This window comes from Acipenser ruthenus, chromosome 24 (assembly GCF_902713425.1).
Source record: "Acipenser ruthenus chromosome 24, fAciRut3.2 maternal haplotype, whole genome shotgun sequence".
NCBI lineage: Eukaryota > Metazoa > Chordata > Actinopteri > Acipenseriformes > Acipenseridae > Acipenser > Acipenser ruthenus.
This window is the reverse complement of record NC_081212.1, coordinates 1769996-1789028: the sequence shown is the minus strand read 5'-3', so window position 1 is coordinate 1789028 and position 19033 is coordinate 1769996. Positions and strand designations below refer to the sequence as shown.

At 44.9% G+C, this 19033-nt stretch overlaps 1 protein-coding gene across 2 annotated transcripts; it reads right to left on the bottom strand.

Annotated features, from left to right (window-relative positions):
* Positions 1–3097: 3097 nt before the first annotated feature.
* On the bottom strand, positions 3098–11774 carry LOC117429180 (transcriptional adapter 2-alpha). Of its 2 annotated transcripts, none has more exons than XM_058997899.1 (15): positions 11606–11774; positions 10851–10957; positions 10433–10492; positions 10125–10216; positions 9575–9732; positions 8922–9031; positions 8379–8451; positions 8224–8287; positions 8051–8094; positions 7338–7448; positions 7141–7212; positions 6554–6686; positions 5851–5894; positions 5364–5443; positions 3098–5027 (listed from the first exon to the last, which is right to left on the bottom strand). In XM_058997899.1, the coding sequence occupies exons 1-15, from the start codon at positions 11628–11630 to the stop codon at positions 4842–4844; spliced, it is 1359 nt and encodes a 452-aa protein (XP_058853882.1). In that variant the 5' UTR covers positions 11631–11774; the 3' UTR covers positions 3098–4841. The 2 variants fall into 2 exon arrangements, with proteins under 2 accessions (XP_058853882.1, XP_033904309.1); XM_034048418.3 differs by having other exon boundaries at positions 8922–9013; positions 11606–11771.
* Between the last annotated feature and the right edge of the window lie 7259 nt (positions 11775–19033).

Here is a 19033-nt window from a genome sequence, read left to right as displayed (position 1 = left end):
GTCATTTCTGCAATATGTGCTTCATATCTAATGCTGCGTACCTCACATTTCTGAAGCAGATTTAAACAGGTGTTGGTTCTAACATTTCTAACACTGCCTGCTGCAGCCAGGGGATTACAGAGCGAACCAAATCGCAACAAAATCCCACACGGGTCAATGCAACTCAGACGAGACAGTTATCTTAAATATGGGTACATCTGTGCAATGGAGGCTGTGTTTGTGCAGTGACACAGAGGGCTAAATAACACACACTGATCTGAATGCAGATGACTCAGTGGGTCACATCACGCTGAACTAAACCCCTAGCTGAATTACATCATCACAAATACAGCAAGCCAGCTTCAGATCAGAAGCTGGAGGATGAGTTTCTTTTAATTTTTTTTATTCAGTTTGCACTCCACAGCTGCCCTGCCACAAACCTGAGAAATCTGATGCCTTTTACAAGTTTTAGAAACACAATGAATTTATAGAAGAATAGCATTGATAGAACCTTAAAATGCAGTTCACAGGGACAGCTCCGTTCAACTCACATTCCAATGTATTTAGGCACCTTGCAGAACTACAAGTACCAGAATGCATTGCCTGAACTGCCCCCACCTGGAACACCTGGAACGAGATCTAGAACACTTAGGTTCTAGACCCTGCTGTTCCGAACAGAACAAGCTTCCTTCAAGCAATCCCTGTGTCGTTAACAAGCGTCCTTCATTTGCGCTAGTTTCTCCCAGCAGCCCTCCACTGGGAGTGCTAAAAGCATTAGCTTGTGAAGGATTTTCAAGAAAAAAAAAAAATTCATCTCTCTGGCAGGAACATGTGCTAATTAGACCAGTCAGTAAGAATTTGTAACATGAGAGAGAACCCATTTTAGTTTCCCAGTGCTAAATATCTGCTTTAAATAGAAATACAGCGACGAGCGAGCGGACTGACAGCAGGATAGGAAACCTCTTACCTCTCGATCTTTCATTAAAAGAGAAACCAGCAACCAATCACATTTCAGGAGCCAGAACAGCCCGCTACTCAGACCTCGTTTCTGCAGCATCACTGTCCTTACAATCATGAGAATGCAGAGCGCACATTCTTCAACACTGTAATCAGTGCTGTTAATGAAGAGAAGTGTCCCTGGAAACACACAAAAACAATAGCGAGTCAAGTTGATAGGTTTGAACCTCAGGTTTGCAGTCCTAGTTTCTTATTATATCAGAAGTCAGCATCGCGGAAGCATTTCGAGGTGAGTGGTCAAAATGACTTTGGTGTGGGACAGATCCCAGCTTCAGGGCTGCGTTCGACTGCGCGAAGTTTGCAAATGTAATTCTTTAGATACGTAAACTGACGGACTGGGGAGCTCATGCTGGGGTTGACCCATCTCAGAATTCAACATTTTAACACAGAGCTTCTGCCCCGTTGCTAGGTCACCTGAATGTACAGACCAGCTTGTCTATGAAGACCACAGTTACAGGGCCCACTGAGCGGTGGTTAAGAGGTGACACGTTAGTGATACACTGTCTGCTGTTTTGAGCTGCAAGGCTGTGCTGAAGCCCCTGTGTTGACGGAGATGGAAGACTCCAGTCACACACTTAATCCCCTTTGCTTCTGGTGGAATTGAGTCACAACCTCTTATCTCTCTGAGCAGAACAGAGGTGTGTGTGTGTGTGTGTGTGTGTCTCTATGTCTGTCTTTTTGTGTGTGTCTGTCTCTGTGTTTGTGTGTCTCTGTCTCTGTCTGTGTCTCTGTGTCTCTTTGTGTGTGTGTGGTGTTTCACTCACTCACTCAAGCGGCTCTCTTCTTTCAGCTCTGTGTGTGTGTGTGTCTCTGTCTCTGTGTCTCTTTGTGTGTGTGTGTGTGTCTGTCTGTCTCTGTGTCTCTGTGTGTGTGTGTGTCTCTTTGTGTGTGTGTGTCTCTGTGTGTGTGTGGTGGTTTGACACTCCCACTCACTCAAGCGGCTGTCTTCTTTCAGCTCTGTGTGTGTGTGTGTGTCTCTGTGTCTCTGTGTGTGTGTGTCTCTTTGTGTGTGTGTGTCTCTGTGTGTGTGTGGTGGTTTGACACTCCCACTCGCTCAAGCAGCTCTCTTCTTTCAGCTCTGTGTGTGTGTGTGTCTCTGTGTCTCTTTGTGTGTGTGTGTGGTGTTTCACACGAACTCAAGCGGCTCTCTTCTTTCAGCTCTGGAATGTCAGGAACCTCGTTGCCAGGGGAACCCAGTGTGTTGATAACAGAACAGGCCACTCTCACCTCAATGGTAATTGTTCCACTCAAGGTTAGAGTTGCAAGTCATCGCTATCAGATGGCTGTTCTGAGCAGGAGAAAACATTTCGATGTGTCCGTGAGGTTTACTGGGGAGAGGGGTTTCCTTTAAACTGCAGTAAGACTGACAGAGCAACGCTGTTATATACCACCAGTAAAGAGCTTGAAATTCAGAGTTACGGTCTTCCTTATCCTTCTAATATCTTATTGTTATTGTCACTTTGTAAAATGGATGGAGAGACCAATAAATGTAAATAAGTGCATATATACCTACATGACCACCTTCTTTTTGATTTTGTACCTTTTGGTACACAACAGCTTTCCTTTTTCAAATTAAATTATATCTATATCTATCTATATCACACCACACTCACACAGAATCACCTATCAAACATAGGAAAATAAATTGATAAATAGACTCAATACCATGATGCCTGCTATTACACATACCGAAACATTGGGAAGTTGCCTCTTTTGAGAACAAATTTATTATATTATAAATTTTAAAAAACATCAGTGCGTATAACTCATTTCTCAGGTTTGCCACGTTTATGCTGTGGGTAATATTGGGAGTGATAAAGCATTGTGGACATATCAGTTTAAATTCTGTGTCAAAAGAAAATTGAGAGAAAGTGGGCTCTTTTAAGAAAAAAAAAACTATATATAAAAGATCTCCTTTCCATTTCATGCAGACAGACAGACAGACAGACAGACAGGAAGGCCAGATCTCTGCAGAGTCGAGACTCTCTTGCCTGTGCTTCTAACAATAGCGCTGGGCATGCCTCTCTCCCACAGACTGTCAGAGCCTCAGCAGCACAGCAGCGGTTGTGTGGGAGACTCGAGAAATCTCACGAGAAACAACACATATTACAGGGCCGCCAGGTTCTTCCAAATTAGGAAGAAGCGTAGGCGTCTCAGCTTTCACCAAAACATCTGTTTCACTCCGAAATTCTCACTAATTCAACGCTCCTCCAACAGTTTGTGTCACCTTTTCAAAAGTGTCAATTGAACAAAATGGCAGGATGACGCATCAGCAGAAACTGACAGCTTGCATTTGAAAAAAAAAAAACCCAAACATTTCTGGAGTTGATCAGGAGCAGTGAATTACTATACAGCGTGAAGCAGCGAACACGCAACACCTTACACTATCTACAAGCCACCTGGATGAATGCTGCGACGTTTCTGCGATTCACAGGCTTTCGTGAGTGAAGACATGAAAAGAGTAGCGAATACATGGAAGACTCATGAGCTAGAAGGCAGTGCTCTCTGTCACTTTTGCAAGGCCTGACAATCTGTCAGTGAGGAGATTAAACCCCCACATTAATCAGCTGCAGGTGACAGATCCCACATTGATTTTTGTCATAGGGCTGGTGCAGAAGACTTTGTAGAAGAGCATTATCTCTCAACCTTTTTTTTTTCCTAGCTTCAGAGGCAGGTGCCAAATATGACTGGGCAAATCATCCCTCAAATGCCATTAACGCTGTAGCTCAGACAGCTGGCAGCACACAGACTCATAAAGCTACACAAACCCCTCCCTGCCAAGTCCTAACTACGTGCACAAACACAACGCACTGAACTGTAACAGTACACACCAGACACACAATAGGATAGTTTCTCCCTTCACACAAACAAAAAAAACAAAACACTACCGTTTCATGAATCAAGACTTTTTTTTTTTTTAATACGTGACTAAATACTGTACATTTAAAATAATAAATACGTTAAAAAAAGCAAAAAAATTGCCACACCTCTCCTATTTCTTCCTGTTGGATTTTCGACAGTCTGTTCAGCCAATCAGAGGTCTGCACCACCCAGTGGCGACCAATCAAGTACCTTCTCAGAGTCACTCCGTTGAATCTACAGCCAATCATATTCGTCCTACAAGTCAACGGCTGCATTGAAAAAACTGAAAGGTTATACAGCCCAATGGTGTGGTCTAGGACAGCAGGCAGCTCCATGCTGTAGAGTAGTAAAACAGACACACCCCACTGATTCCTGGCACTGTGCAAGAGCCAAGGAGATCTGCGAGCACCAGCAGTGGCACAATACAGAGCCCAACGCCTGCAGAGGCTGGGATCGGTTCCCATCTGCCGATTTCAAGCTTGTGTCTCTAACCTTCAAGGGAGAAGTCTTGATGGCTTGCCAGCCCTGGTATTAAAGTGAGACCCTAACGTTGCTCGGTCTGTCCCATTCCAAGATCCAAGGCTTCCGGCACTGTGTGTAGCCCAGAACACAACACACTGTCTGCCTGCGTTTTCAGTTCATCACGCACAGCACATGGTCCCCGGTTTGCCTGAATGTTAAGAGATCAGAAATGCAGACCGAATCTCTTTTCAATACCTACAACATCAACACTGCACTTATAATGTGCCTTTGAAGACCAGGTCTTCTCAAAGCGCTGTGTACGTATAATAACTGCCTGGAAAGATATATTCTGATGTGATCCTGCTCTTTTCCCAGAACGTACTGTTTGTCTCAGCAGTACGATGTAAAATGAGTTCCACATTCCTCTTGGGGGATGGATTGAGGGGTGTGGGGGTGGGGGGTGGGGGTGTTATTTAGGAGCAGGCAGCTCTGGCCGGTTGGCTAGTTACATTTCAGATGGGCTAGGCTTTGTTGATGTAGCCCTCCCTGATGAGGAAGTCGTAGATCTTGCGTGTCTTGTTGACGTCGATCTTGATCAGTGCCCGGGCCTGTGCCAGCCTCAGGCCCCCCTGTCTGCGACACTCGTTCGCCAGCGCTGCCTTGTACTCCAGATACGCTCCGGGCACCAAACGCACCACCTGGCACAGCTGAAACACACGCAGCCCAGTCAGGAGAAACCCAAATTATAGCACCGGTACAGAAAGACGGGCCAGGATTTTCAGTGACGGGCCAGCTGAGAGAATTGAGGCTTAAATCAGTTCTTAATTAGGGTTAGGACAACGGCTCAAAGAGAACGGTTCATGTGTTTGAAAGGACGTACAGTTTTACATTGGCCCGCCTTTCTGCGCAAGGTAAAGAGCATGGCCCGTCTTTCTGCACCTATGCCCACATTAAAGTCTGGAAAAAACTCGAAATTGCTGTTTAATGTTACTTCATGAAAAGCATGCGATACATTGTGGAGCGGAGCGAGTTCAAGAGAATACCTCCTTCTCCTTCTCATTGAGTTTGTCAGTCCCTGGCAGGCCGGTGAGGTTCAGAGGCGGCGCGCTTCTTCTTCCCACGGCTAAACAAACAAACAAAGGCAAGAGGTTGATTGAGCACTTGGCCCAGCTTCTGATCTGTAAGCGTGAGACCCGAGCATCACCTTCCAGGATGACCGCAGTGCTACTCATCACTCCTACAAATAAGCTGCAAGAGATTTTCTATAGAAAACAGGGGAGTCCATTCAATCCCGGTCATTCCAGTCCAGGTTTAACAGGAAAATTGAGATCCTGAACTCCTTCAGGGTGTGGATGGAGGTTAAACAGGGACAGGGTTGGAACAAAGACCAGGAGTGGAAGGGCTAACGTTGGCCACCCCTGCTATAAAACCACAACGTAACAGCACAGACAAACACTAAGCAACAAAGATAACGTGAAGGCAGGGCCTTCCTTCCTAAAGATAGTCACTGTTCCTGCCCACTAGCCTTACCTGAGCTGGAGATGGCTGCCACCACTGGGTTCAGACCGGCGTCTCTGCGGAACAGGAGAATGAAGAGTTACTGTCAGGAATGCACACAGCTGCAGATTCTTGCACTTCATATTTTATTGAAGACAACCAGAGTTTTAAACATGCCTGGCTTTCTTTCACAAGCATCAAGGTTAACGTTCAGACTTGCACTGCAACAGCGCCTTCCCAAGAATGCATGAATAATTCATATGCCTTTAGCAGAAGAAATATGATTACATTTCTTGCCCCAGGTACACACGATCTTGTACAGCTGTGGCCAAACGTTTTGCATCACCTAGAATTTTAGGATAGAGAAATAATTAAATAATAATAAAAAAAAAAACCTATATGAACAGAATTTATAGAAGTCTACCGGAAGCCATAATAGTAGTACAGTATTTCATGTTGGTGTATAACATTTTTCGTTAAGCAAATGGAAAACTACAAAGCGGTGTGTAATTCAATATGTTAACGTCACATTATTCAGCAGGTTTCATTCGACTTAATGAAGCACAATTCGTTCATTCTATAGAGCGATAGAAAGCTTTTGGCCAGAGCTGTTACACCTCGACTGCCTGAGGTTATTACAGGATCATGACCCTTCTGTTTTAAGAAAAGGTCATTAAAAGGGTGCTGAAGCTGGCAGCGGTCAGTTACTGCACAGTTAGCGGTGACAGGCACTCACATGGCAGCCTGCTTGTGCAGCCACTGCTGGCAGGCGTTGCTGTCCTGGATGTATTGCAGCACCTCAGACAGCATGATGCGTTTCTTCCTCTCCTCCTCTCGGGACCTCTTCAGGCGGTCGTACACTTTTGCACCTGCGTTTCCAAATCAGACCCTGGCGTTAGCGAAAGAGAAAGACACAGCCACACTCACAGCCAGCAGTAAGCTGGGTCCGTCACCTATCTTACTATTTGTAATCATACCGGGCAGCGTTTGTGTGACTGCAGTTATGGATAATGTCGCCCCCTGCAGGTGGGCAAAGTAACGGGTTACGATATTTAAAACAAGGCTCGTTTTTGAGTTATTATTCCTTGTTGCTGCACAGCAGCGTTTTTTTTTTTTTTTTTTTTTACACAAAATCTAAGGGTTCAGACTGCTTGAAGCGGCGAGGTCGCCAGTGGGAGCAGAGCCTTCACTGGGAGTTCTGCTGCTCCAACATCGAACGCTTTTCATTTCTCTCGAGAAACGTCTCGACCTGGCTTTCGCAGCTGCAGGGAGAATGGGATCTGCTTGGGGCTCGACAGCACAGCAGCTGCTGAAGGAACTCACTGCAGAAGGTTTGGATTCCCACTCGTCTGTACTCCTGAAGTCGTGCGATCTCCCTCCGAAGTTCAAACTCCACTGGAGACGGGAAGAGGAGAAAACAAGTCAGCGAACGTCAGACAGGCTCAGAGGTTCAGGCATGTCGGTGAACGTGCGGAGGGGGGCGACGCGGCCCCGAGACTGAAGCGAGGAGGCACACTCACAGGCGTGGCTCTCGATGAATTTGTCATGCTCAGTCGGCCCAAGCACCCTGGCGAAGCGCCTCATGGCATCGTACATGTCCTGAACTTCTTTGGGGTAACGTCTTTCCAACACTGCAGACGTGAACAAACACAAAATAACCCACCGTTACTATTATCAGCATCACCCTCCTCACTGCATTGGTCAATCACTGGGGTTTCCTGCTTCAGTACCTGACAGTACCTTCAATTCAAACATACATTCAAAAAAAGAGTCAGCCTAGAGATAAAAAACCTTAATTCAGAAAAACTCTCCAGCAACCGTAAATAAAAGGGACTTGGATCTGGGGGTCTGACTCAAAGAACTTTTAGCACTTATCGGGCTGCTAGCTAGCGTAAGTTACCTGTCTTCTTTCTGCCTGCACAGAGATGGTAATAAGACTCCTATTGCATAGCAGTTTCATCCATGCCAGCTTTTACTATGAGCTTGATTAGCCACAATGTATAGGTAACAAGCTCAGGTGTGTCTTATTAAAGTTGTAGTAAAACCAGGAATGGATCAAAGAGCTGTGCAACGGGAGTCTTATCATCTCTGCTCTATCACAAGACTAGGGCAGCAGGATTCATCTCAGCTGGTCTCAACTTAACACAGATAAATCATTTCTTTCCTTCTGATTAATTTCCTTCAGTAGAATTAAACTCGATTTAGCTTCTCACAAATAAAACAACTCACTTACTTTGAAATTTCCTCAGGCTGATTAAGCCGTGGTCACGTATTATTCTGTTATGAACAACGACAAAAAAAAACAACTCAGATTAATGTTCTAAAACTTGACACATTGCAGACGTGTAAAGAAAAGACTCCTCAGTAGAAATCTTTATGAACAGAATACATTGAAAGAAGACTCACTTTTTCCTGCGCTGTCTTTCCTTCAGTCTTGAGTGGTATATGTCTACAACTGCGATCTTCAGGGCTGGAAGACAATCAATCAATCAATCAATCAATCAGTTTTGCAGCTGAAACGGAGACGGCTTTTGATAAACATTTCCACAATCCCAACTCACCGTGCAGTACGTCAGAATCGTCGTCAACAAAATCTATGTCCCTCAAATCCCACTCCGCGTAATTATCAAACTCCTGGCAGAGTGAAAAACAAACACACACAATAACAATCAATCAATCAAACCCTTTATTTATCCAGAGGAGTCAAATCGAGAACAAATTCTCATTTAGAATGACGACCTGGCAAGAGGCTCACAACGAACAACATCAAAACACAAGAAATAATAATAAAACACATCAGCAATCATAAAACAGAACTCATAAAACAGCAACTTCACAGACAGAGATGTCAGCCAGCAATGAGTCGACCCTGCGGCTATAAGCAAGCTCAGATATGAACCGGTCTGATTTAAACTTTCGTTGAAACTCATTCCAGTCGTTGGCTGCTGCAAAACTGAAACGAGAGCCGACCAAAAACTGTTGCTGCCCTGCACGGGAACAAACCAGTAAAATAAAATAACCAGATGGTAAATAAGGAGCGGCTCTGCTGTGTCACTAATGAGCAGCAACCTTCAGTAACTGACAGAAACGCTCCCGGCTCTCACCTCCATGAAGTCGGCCCGGGCAGGCATGTACCCTGCCATGTCTCTGGAGAGCAGGGAGTCGAACGTGGGTCGAGGGGGGTCGTCTCCTGCGGCTGAACAACACCCACAAACTCGGGTTCAAGAGAAGCAGTCTTGTAGAACACAGTTATTACATAAACAGCAGCTTGTTCCAGACAGCAGTGCGACTCTATGCATGCAATAACATGTTCATAATTCTCTCATTACAGAATTACTTGTTCCAATTTCTTCATTTAATTTTTTTTTTTTGAGAAACTAAATACCTGGAGTTATCAATCATAAATTCTAACAACTTGTAATCCTGGGATGGAAATAAGACTCCTATTGCATAGCAGTTTCACCCATTCCAGGTTTTACTATGAGCTTGATTAGCCACCTAACAAGTTCAGGTGTGTCTTACTAAACTCACAGTAAAACCAGGAATGGATCAAACTGCTATGCACTTCCACCCCTGTAATCGGTTGCCTTTTCCCAGAACTGAAAACATTTCTCTGTATTTTTAATACTTCAGTAAATGGTTTATTTGCATGGAGATCCATGCTGAAGAACTCCACAGCTCTTGAATGGAGCACAGTGGATTCCAGGGCAGCCTCCTGCTCTAACTGCCAGTCCTGTTTTCGGATGAGGGGACTTACGTCTGAATGGGATGGCTGTGTCGGCGGTGCGGGCCTCCTCCATCTGCTTCAGGCTCAGTAAGGTGGAGGAGAAGAGGGGGTTGTTGATGAAGTGCTTCATGTAGTGACTCTCGCACTCCTCCTTGCTCTTCGTACGGAGCTGATTCGCCACGTCCTGCCTGAACAACCAACGCAGAGCACCATTCAAACACATTCTGAGGAAGCTGCTGCTTTTTCAAAGAGGTACAAACGCCTGTCCATTTTACAAAACCAGAAACAGAGACTCCCTTCAGCGCTCAACAGGGTTTTGCTTCTCGATTTGTAACACTCACAGGATTTGTTTTTTATCCTTTAAAGACTGGAGGAAACGCTTTGGCCCCAAGAGCCTAAAGGCTGGTTTGCAAGCGGCCAGAGCTAAAAAAAATATATATATATAGACAGTCACAAAGAAAGACTAGCAATCATCCTCGGCGATGCTCACGCCTTTTGAGTTTGCTCTACTGTAAAGGGTTGCCTCACCTCTTAAGTGTGACATTTCTGGGTCTCTCTCAGTGTTGCTTTAGTTACCCACCAGTTCCCAAAGCCGCAGTCCATCACAGCTTCCAGTAACCCCACCTCCTCCTGTGCGGTCCAGCTGGGGTCCAGCACTGGGAAATCGGACGTCTGCACAGAAGAAAACAGGATCACGACCCGGGAGACTTCAGAGAACAGTCACGAGTTTAGGATCTAGTGGCGGTGTTGTCTGTGCGGAGGTCTGAGTGAACCTGCTTCACTGCAGCAGGACAGACCATGCTCACTGAGAACGGGTTCCAGGACGAGTGGAAACACAGCTCCAGTGCAGAGCAGCCCCCACACCCTCCCTCTCTCCACACTGCTTACCATGATCTCATACTTGTGATCGCTTTGATGCGTTTTGTATTCAAATCCTCTGGTGAAGCACTACACCAACAACAAACAAGAAAGAGAAAGAAAAAAGTGGATTGTTATGGTAGAAAGGCACGCACACACACACGCCAATCTCACTACAGGTTAAACGTTATACTGCCACACAGACAAATGCCACTTGGTTCATCTGCAAAGTTAAAACTTACATTCATGATGCCTTCAGGTTTCATTTGTCTCTCCTCTTTATGAGATTTCGGGACTACAAGTACCAAAATGCATTGCGGTGCAAACAGACACGCCCTTCCAAACGGTCCTGTTGGTCACCCTATGCCTCATGCTCACGGTGGTACAGCAGCACAAGGGTCACTATAAAACACCATGCTGCAAGCGTGATCGCCAGGATCCTTGTTACCTGCAGACAGACGAGGAAAGGCGGGGGTCCACACTCGGCACACTTGATGTAGGGCTCCTTCAGGGTCGAGGCGCAGCCCTTGCATGAAGGCTTGTCAAAGGGATCACCTGAAAGGGAACAGAAGGATGGAGCTGCGAGCGAGTCACTGGCGCCGATGCAGACAGCAGCGTTTGCCACTGGACTCTAGAAAGTGATGAAGTCACTCAGCCTACACATTTACCTTCCGACACTTGAGAAAGCGGTATGCGCATTGTAACATGTCCACTAAAACAAAAGCACGGCCGGTGTTAGATACTGTAGTTATACACTATACTGACAAACCTCAGTAGTATTATGTGTTTTTTTTTTTTTAAATATGAAAAACAGCAGCCAAGTGCAAATAACAAATTAATAAGAGAGTTGGAAAAAAAAATCTATAGTCTACATCGACTCATACTGCAGCACACTTTAGTGGGTGACACTGCGTCACAGCTTGGTGTGGATTTCTCTGCACCGGCTCTCTGAAGAGTGCTGCTGGTATACCGAGGTCAATAAAATACACGTGTTTCTCTTTCTTCAGCACCGATGTTAAGCTACTGGCATCAGTCTTTGTGGGTTGTTCTTACTGGCAGTAGAATTTGTACTGGTAAAACCCCAAACTGACTGCTGCCACTAGATATCTTACTGGGAAGCACTTCGTATTATTTACTATATTAGGATTCTGTCTACGCGGCGTTGCAATGAAATGGCACTAGAGAGTATACTGCTGTACTTACTTCCATACGAAGCCAAGCGGTCCATGCTTTTATTAATCAACACACTTTATTTTTCTTTACTATTGTGTATTCTCACAGCAATGTGATCGTGCGTCTTCCTGTGAGATGGTCTGCGGCAGGCGAAAGGAATCCAGCACCGAGCACAGGCATGATCAATCATACACAGCTGGTGGAACCCTCCACGGTCACTACAGCGACCTCTAGCGGTATATATATAAAAAAAAAAAGCACAGCGGTCTTCTTTGATCTTATTGCTGTGAGCTACAGCATAGCCTCGTGTCTTTAATACTATTATTATTATTATTATTATTATTATTATTATTATTATTATTATTATTATTATTATTTATTTCTTAGCAGACGCCCTTATCCAGGGCGACTTACAATTGTTACAAGATATCACATTAATTTTACATACAATTACCCATTTATACAGTTGGGTTTTTACTGGAGCAATCTAGGTAAAGTACCTTGCTCAAGGGTACAGCAGCAGTGTCCCCCACCTGGGATTGAACCCACGACCCTCTGGACAAGAGTCCAGAGCCCTAACCACTAGTATTTATAGTATAGTAAAAAATAGATATCACAATCTGATTGCCTTACTCATAAAACAAGTATTATCAAACCATATCTTAACTTTGTATAAAGAACATGGAAGGAGGCAAACATTTTAATTGAATCATTTTAATATATTTATTTAAAAATACAAAAACAAAAAAACAAGCATATTTAAAATATATATATATTGAGCGACAGATTATCTTACAACGAGGCAAGTTAAACAATGATACACTGTCATTTAAAAATTGGCAAAACATTTTTCAATAGCTAAAACATTCCACGAGGAATGAGAATCTGAATATAGTATGACTATAATATAGTGTTACTTTAACAGAACACTCAGGTAGAGATTCACAGTGTAGAATCAGATCTGAACAGCGGTTAACATGGTCCAATGTGGATCTGTTTAAAAACAAAACAAAACAAAAAAAAACATAATCCTTGCTGGGATACAGTAAGTAGCAACTCCATTATAGCTATAAAACAGCATCATGTAATTGCAATGCAATGATTATTATTTAGCAGACGCCTTTATCCAAGGTGACTTACAGAGACTAGGGTGTGTGAACTATGCATCAGCTGCAGAGTCACTTACATCTACGTCTCACCCGAAAGACGGAGCACAAGGAGGTTAAGTGACTTGCTTAGGGTTACACAGTGAATCAGTGGTTGAGGTGAGATTTGAACCCGGGATCTCCTGGTTACAAACCCTTTTCTTTAACCACTGGACCACACAGCCTCCCATACTGTAGGCGTTACAGATTTCTAAAACTCTTACATGTGTCATTATACTTCTAAAACTACTGGTACTCAAGATTTACAGACTGGGTTATTTATAGACCCACTATTTAAAAAACACACACACACACGCACACACACACACGCACGCACGCACACGCACGCACGCACGCACGCACACGCACGCACGCACGCACGCACGCACGCACGCACGTACACACACACGCACGCACGCACGCACGTACACACACGCACGCACACACACACACACACAAACAAACAAACAAAATACTACACTGTTTTGTTTCCAGCCCATTGTTCATTCATGAGAACATTGTTAAACACAATCTGGATCACGATATGGAGTACAGGTTGTAATAGAGGGCAGTCTCCTCAAACACACACACACACAATAACACACTTACATTATTCATCAGTCACTGAAACAGCTTCTGAGAGAACCTCGGCCCTGAAGAGAAAAAAGAGACATGTTAACAGACTCGCATGATATAGAACCTCGATCTCAGTGCTTCACTCAGAACACTCACACAAGGCTGGGTTACGCAGTGTCACCAGACCAAAGGGCCTCTTAGAAACACTTTAAAATAAGGGCTGCAAATTCATAATGAACTCCGGCTGAACACAACCTGAGTATCTTCTGAAGCAATTCATTTTCAACTCAGCCCTGTTAATTCATGAGGAGTGAATTACCCGTATCCATGCCGTGTTCCCTTGTAACCAATGATGTTGCTCACATGTAGAAGACATGCATCCCACCAGGGGACTGTGAGACGTGTTCATGAACACATGCCTTGCCCAGGTCTCCACACACACTGCAGAGGATCAACATGAACAGCTCCACTTACAGCAGGCTGGCTCTGTACTCCGGGTACAAGACCATGAGTGGGATGGAGATGTCTCCACAGTCCACCACTGCTTGCACTCCATAGGGGTCAGAGGAGCAGGAGGCTGGCGTGCGTGGGGGCTCCACTGCGGAGCAGGCTAGCGTGCGTGGGGGCTCCACTGCGGAGCAGGCTGGCGTGCGTGGGGGCTCCACTGCGGAGCAGGCTGGCGTGCGTGGGGGCTCCACTGCGGAGCAGGCACTATCCTCCTGCAGGTCCAAGCACATTGTTTTATTTATTAGACTTGCTTATGATTTAACTGGTGTGGTTGTGAAGTGCCGCTCCTCCTAAATCCTCAGTTCTGACACCAGTGCAGGGATGGAAATAAGACTCCTATTGCACAGCAGTTTCACCCATTGCAGGTTTAACTACGATGACAAGCTCAGGTGTGTCTTAGTTCCATTACTGCTGTGCTTGATGAGAAGAGATAAGATAGCTGTGAAACAAAACATGTATACCACTTTAAAGACAAGTTTAGCAGGTCTGAATGCAGTATGATAAGCCAGGGAGCAGCTCAGAACCCCCCCTTGTTATCTTTCCTGTAACTGCGTTGCTTTTAATATATAAATACCAGAGACTGCACTGCGTGTGCATATTCCGAATAACTGACAATGATCAATTCATCCGCTTGTGGTAGAAATAAAAGCACTTTGTAAGATTTATCAATCATGATAACAAACTATCCGACCACAGACACCACACAGCACCACTGTGTCAGCCTCTAAACAAAACATTGTTCCTAATACAACAGCACAAGCAGACTGCATTGCTGCGCCTCACTGTGAAATAAATAACAAAACATATTTGTGGTCCTGCTGTCACAACTGAACCCCACCCAGACCCCACTTAATTAAATACTAAATCTTCAAAGAACAGTACCCGTGAGGCATCTTCATCAATGAATGGAACCGCCATTATGAGTCATCTCCTAACCAGAATGCACTGCCACTTCCTGTTCAGGCTCAGTCTACTGGGCGAGGCAGTCTGAAGCATGGGATCCAAACCCTTTCATTTTTAAAAGGTTAAAATGAAAAAACGCGGTCAAGCGTTTCCCTGTTATTCTTTCCTTTACACGAGCAACAAAACACTAACCCGCCACTCCGCAGTTCAACACAATCATTACAGTGCCTCATCGCACGAATACAGGTTTGGTCCGATTCACAAAGCTTTGGCTCAGAGCATGTTTCCTTGCTGCATGACTGTTGACTGTTATTTTATTTTTACATAGGGATTTGCATATCAGTTACTTATTTATGTAGTGTACTTGTGTTAAGCAAACTAAACTGTTATCTACATTGTTGCTATTATTATTAATTAACCTAACCAGTCCTAACACAAATGGTATCATGTATTCTATAACAAATGTACAAAGAACAGCACATGACCAAAACACAAGCCTTCAAACCACAGCTCTGGTATTTTACACCCATTCACAGATTATAAAGCACAGCTAGGCCTAATTAAAATGGATGGCTTCATTATTATTATTTTCTTAGCAGACGCCCTTCTCCAGGGCGACTTACAATTGTTACAAGATATCTCATTATTTTTATATACAATTACCCATTTATACAGTTGGGTTTTTACTGGAGCAATCTAGGTAAAGTACCTTGCTCAAGGGTACAGCAGCAGTGTCCCCCACCTGGGATTGAACCCACAACCCTCCGGTCAAGAATCCAGAGCCCTCACCACTACTCCACACTGCTGCCCTTTACAGCTTATGAATATCTAACTTGAGCTAATGCATTAAAGCAGTCTTTCAATAGCTCCTGAGTTATAGTGAAAAGGGCCCGAACGTCCTGCAGCTGCATTGTCAATCAACCATTCCCCCGGCAAGCTTCTGGTGCCTTTTTTAAACTGACCACAGGGTGGCAGTATTGTTCTTCAGAAACCAGGCCAGGGCTGGCACACAGGCAGGTTTCCCTTGGCAGACACGGGAGTGTGGTTCTTCACAATAGAAGGTTCAGTTGCATTTCTCTGGAGGTTGCATGGGCTGCTGAGGATCAGGAGTGGCGAGCCCTGCTCTGGGGCAGTAGCACTGGCTGTTGTCAGATTGTAAGGAAACAGAGGCAGACAGTGTAGACTCTCCAGTCACACAGTGGGGAATCCCTCACGGCTTTGAATTGAAAACCCCGGGGGTCGTGTTTTTAATAGAAATAATTTAATAAAGGAGAGAGCAGATGCAGGAGGCGGGAGTGGGATGGAGCCGGCCAGCTTTGTATTGATCGGAGGAAGGCAAGGGGGGGAGGCTTTGAGACTAAAATATGGAAAACAGGAAAGCAAGAGCCAGGAGCAAAATGCTTAAAAAAAACCCTAGAATAGAGTTGCTTAGCCTAGAGACAATCACGTTCGATTTGAATTCCTTCTTTCCTGGTTGCTACTACATTTCTCCATAGCCTTGTGAGCACGCTACCAAAAAGCACCTTCACTGAAAACTGCTTGATAAAACCCCATTGAGAAAAGCCCAGAGCATTGCGAGAAGCAACAGCATTACCAGTGACACAATGGGTTCGGATCTAACACTGCACACTAGGTGGGCGTGACACTGTAGCACAAGCAGGTCCCATGGTACTGTACAATAAAAACACAATAAAAAATCAGAACGAAAAAAGAAAAAGTACCGCTGTGTACCAATAGCTTTCCCCATTCTAGCTGCCCTTGACTCTGCATAGAACCATTGAAGACCACTGGCTCATACTCGGAAGGGCCATTCCTTCCAAGTACTTTCCTGCAATGCCCATTAAGCAGCAGTGAGGCGTGTTGAGCCAGCACCAGATCCAGAAGGGAAGCAGCTTTCCCTCACAAGAGGTCTGCAGCCCACACCACAATGACACTAACAACCGAGCACAGCTTTCTGAATGGGGGGGAAGAGCGTAGGCAGAACATTCAAAAGTGTGTCTGTCTGTCACACCCCCTCCTTACACAACGGGCCGTGTCCCCAGCTGCCACGTAGCGCGGGACCATGAAATCGAATGACCCGGCGTTACTGAATAAAGCAGAGCTGGAAGACAGGCATACAGCGCCTGCGTTATTAATGAGTGGCCGGCCTCGCTCATTATGGGAAGTGCAAAGAAAGGGTGCTTGCATTCTAGCTGAGCAGTGCTGGAAACCCCACGGCTCAGTGGAAGTGCAGGTTTCAGTGATACCACTGCCCTGTGACCGAGAGAGAAATACAAAGCAGGGTGAGGCTCACACTATTCCCTCGCTTCATCACCTCAGGGCCCCTGTCTGAGGTCATTACCCAAATACGATGCACTTTTCTCAGTGGATGGAGGGCTGAGGCTCCCCAGTCTACCACATATGGCGAACAGTGGTGAAGGACAGACACAGCACACTCTGGGAAGCATGGCAACGCCACAAGGGCCTTGCTCTGGAACCCTGAGTATTCAAGGGAGGATGCAAACATCGGCGACGAGTGTGTGGGGAGTGTGAAGAAGCAGAGGTTAGAGATTGATGCGGCACTCGTACAAACACATTTCCACCCATCAGCAGATTTCAATTCATCTCATCGTTTTTTTTCCCCTTTTTTTCGTTCGCTAGTCAACCAGATTTACTGCTTGACTGCTTGCCTGCCGGGGACAAATATAATAAATGGATCTTGTTAAAGAAACGGGTTCTCGGGCTCCCTCTCCACACACACAGCTGAAAGATCCACGTGCATTGTATTAGTCAAGAGGAGCACGTCCCACCAGCCATGCTTCATTAACCTGAGTCAACATGGTGCTCTTATTACAGTTTGTCATGTCAGCGATTGACTCCATGTCCACAGTAGCATGGATTCCAATGGGGCTGTTTCACGCATGCTACAAATGTGTGTGTGTATTTGAGTATATGTAAAGTACACGTATTCGAAATGACAATATCCACACTCGTGTATATACGTGGAGTACATCCATCTGTGCAGAGGTGTATTCATATGAAATTGTGTACTATTAAAAAGGGATTGAGACACTGCCAGTGCAAGGCTGCAGAAGCTTGTTGGATCTGTCCAGTCTCCTGATACCTCTGTAGACAAAGCCAGTGTTCAGCTACTTCTCTATCACGAGGACTGTCTCTCGGGCATCGCTCGGAGCAGCTCAGACTGGGCTTGTACAACACTCAGCTGGGCTGTCACTTATTGTTGCTGCTGGAAAAGCATGTTTTGTAATGTCTTTTGGTTAATATTCATTTTGCTTTGTTTTGTCACTCTCCTTCCTGTGCAATACAGTATCTGTGCCCGTATTGCAACCCTACCTTTAACTCATTATGAGTTAACCCTATTATTGAGCCAAGCATGACTCTATCCTAAACGAGATACGCATCACCCATCCATCAAAGCAGTTAATTCATATCCCTGCAGTGTCATTTGATGCATGGATCATATAGCCTGGAAGAATCTATCTCTAATGACAACACTAGAAACTTCCGACAGACTGGCAGACAATGGGCATGAACTCGCTGCCATTAATCTTTCACAGCCCCGGAGGAGTCGCGGAAGCTCCAGGAATACTAATTCTGCATCACCTGGATCGTGTGCGAAAGATTCCTCTCTACCCATGTCCTGCCGAAATTAAAGCTGTGACGTGAAGCCCTTTGCAGGATCCGATGAACTGGCACGGCAGACTGGCTGATGAATAGCTGCTATCAATACACAACAGAGAGCCCTGGATCTACGGTTCACCTGGGACTAAGTGCTTGTGTCTTCTTGTGTTCAATGCCAGGGATAAGAACCCAGCTAGACTACACTGATGGGAGTGTCTATTCATTCATTTAACAAGCACAATGATATTTAATAATGATAACTCATATTTAAACAGTGGAGGCAATCAGATTGAATAGACCTTGTTACCTGAGCCCTGTCTGTCTGTGTCTCTGCCTCGCTCTCTCTGTATCATCCCAGCCAGCCCATAATTAGCTTATCGGAGATCACCGCGCTGTTACCGGGAATAGGGGTCTGTTGCTACACTCACTGCCCCTAGGCCTGATCATGAAATTCATACCTTTTTTGGCACACCAGGGTAAAGTAAATGCATAGTATAACCATGGGAAAAATGCAAAAAATACCATGCAAAAAAAAATACTGTAGTGAAATATTATGAGGGGGTTATTTAAAGGATATGTACACAAAATGATTCAAAACAGTCAGGACTAACTGAATATTCATAATACAGAATATTTAATATTCTCATTCAATCTTCATAGCCCGAAGCCAGAGTTTTATATATAAAATAATAATAAAAAAAAAAGA

Excerpts from the sequence above, each read along its gene's own strand:
- LOC117429180 (XM_058997899.1), bottom strand. The coding sequence starts at position 11,630 with ATGGACCGCTTGGCTTCGTATGGAA. Across the intron at positions 9,733-10,124 it reads GACTGCGGCTTTGGGAACTG|GCAGGACGTGGCGAATCAGC; the intron begins GTGGGTAACTAA and ends TTGGTTGTTCAG. Across the intron at positions 8,288-8,378 it reads CGATTCTGACGTACTGCACG|CCCTGAAGATCGCAGTTGTA; the intron begins GTGAGTTGGGAT and ends ATTGTCTTCCAG.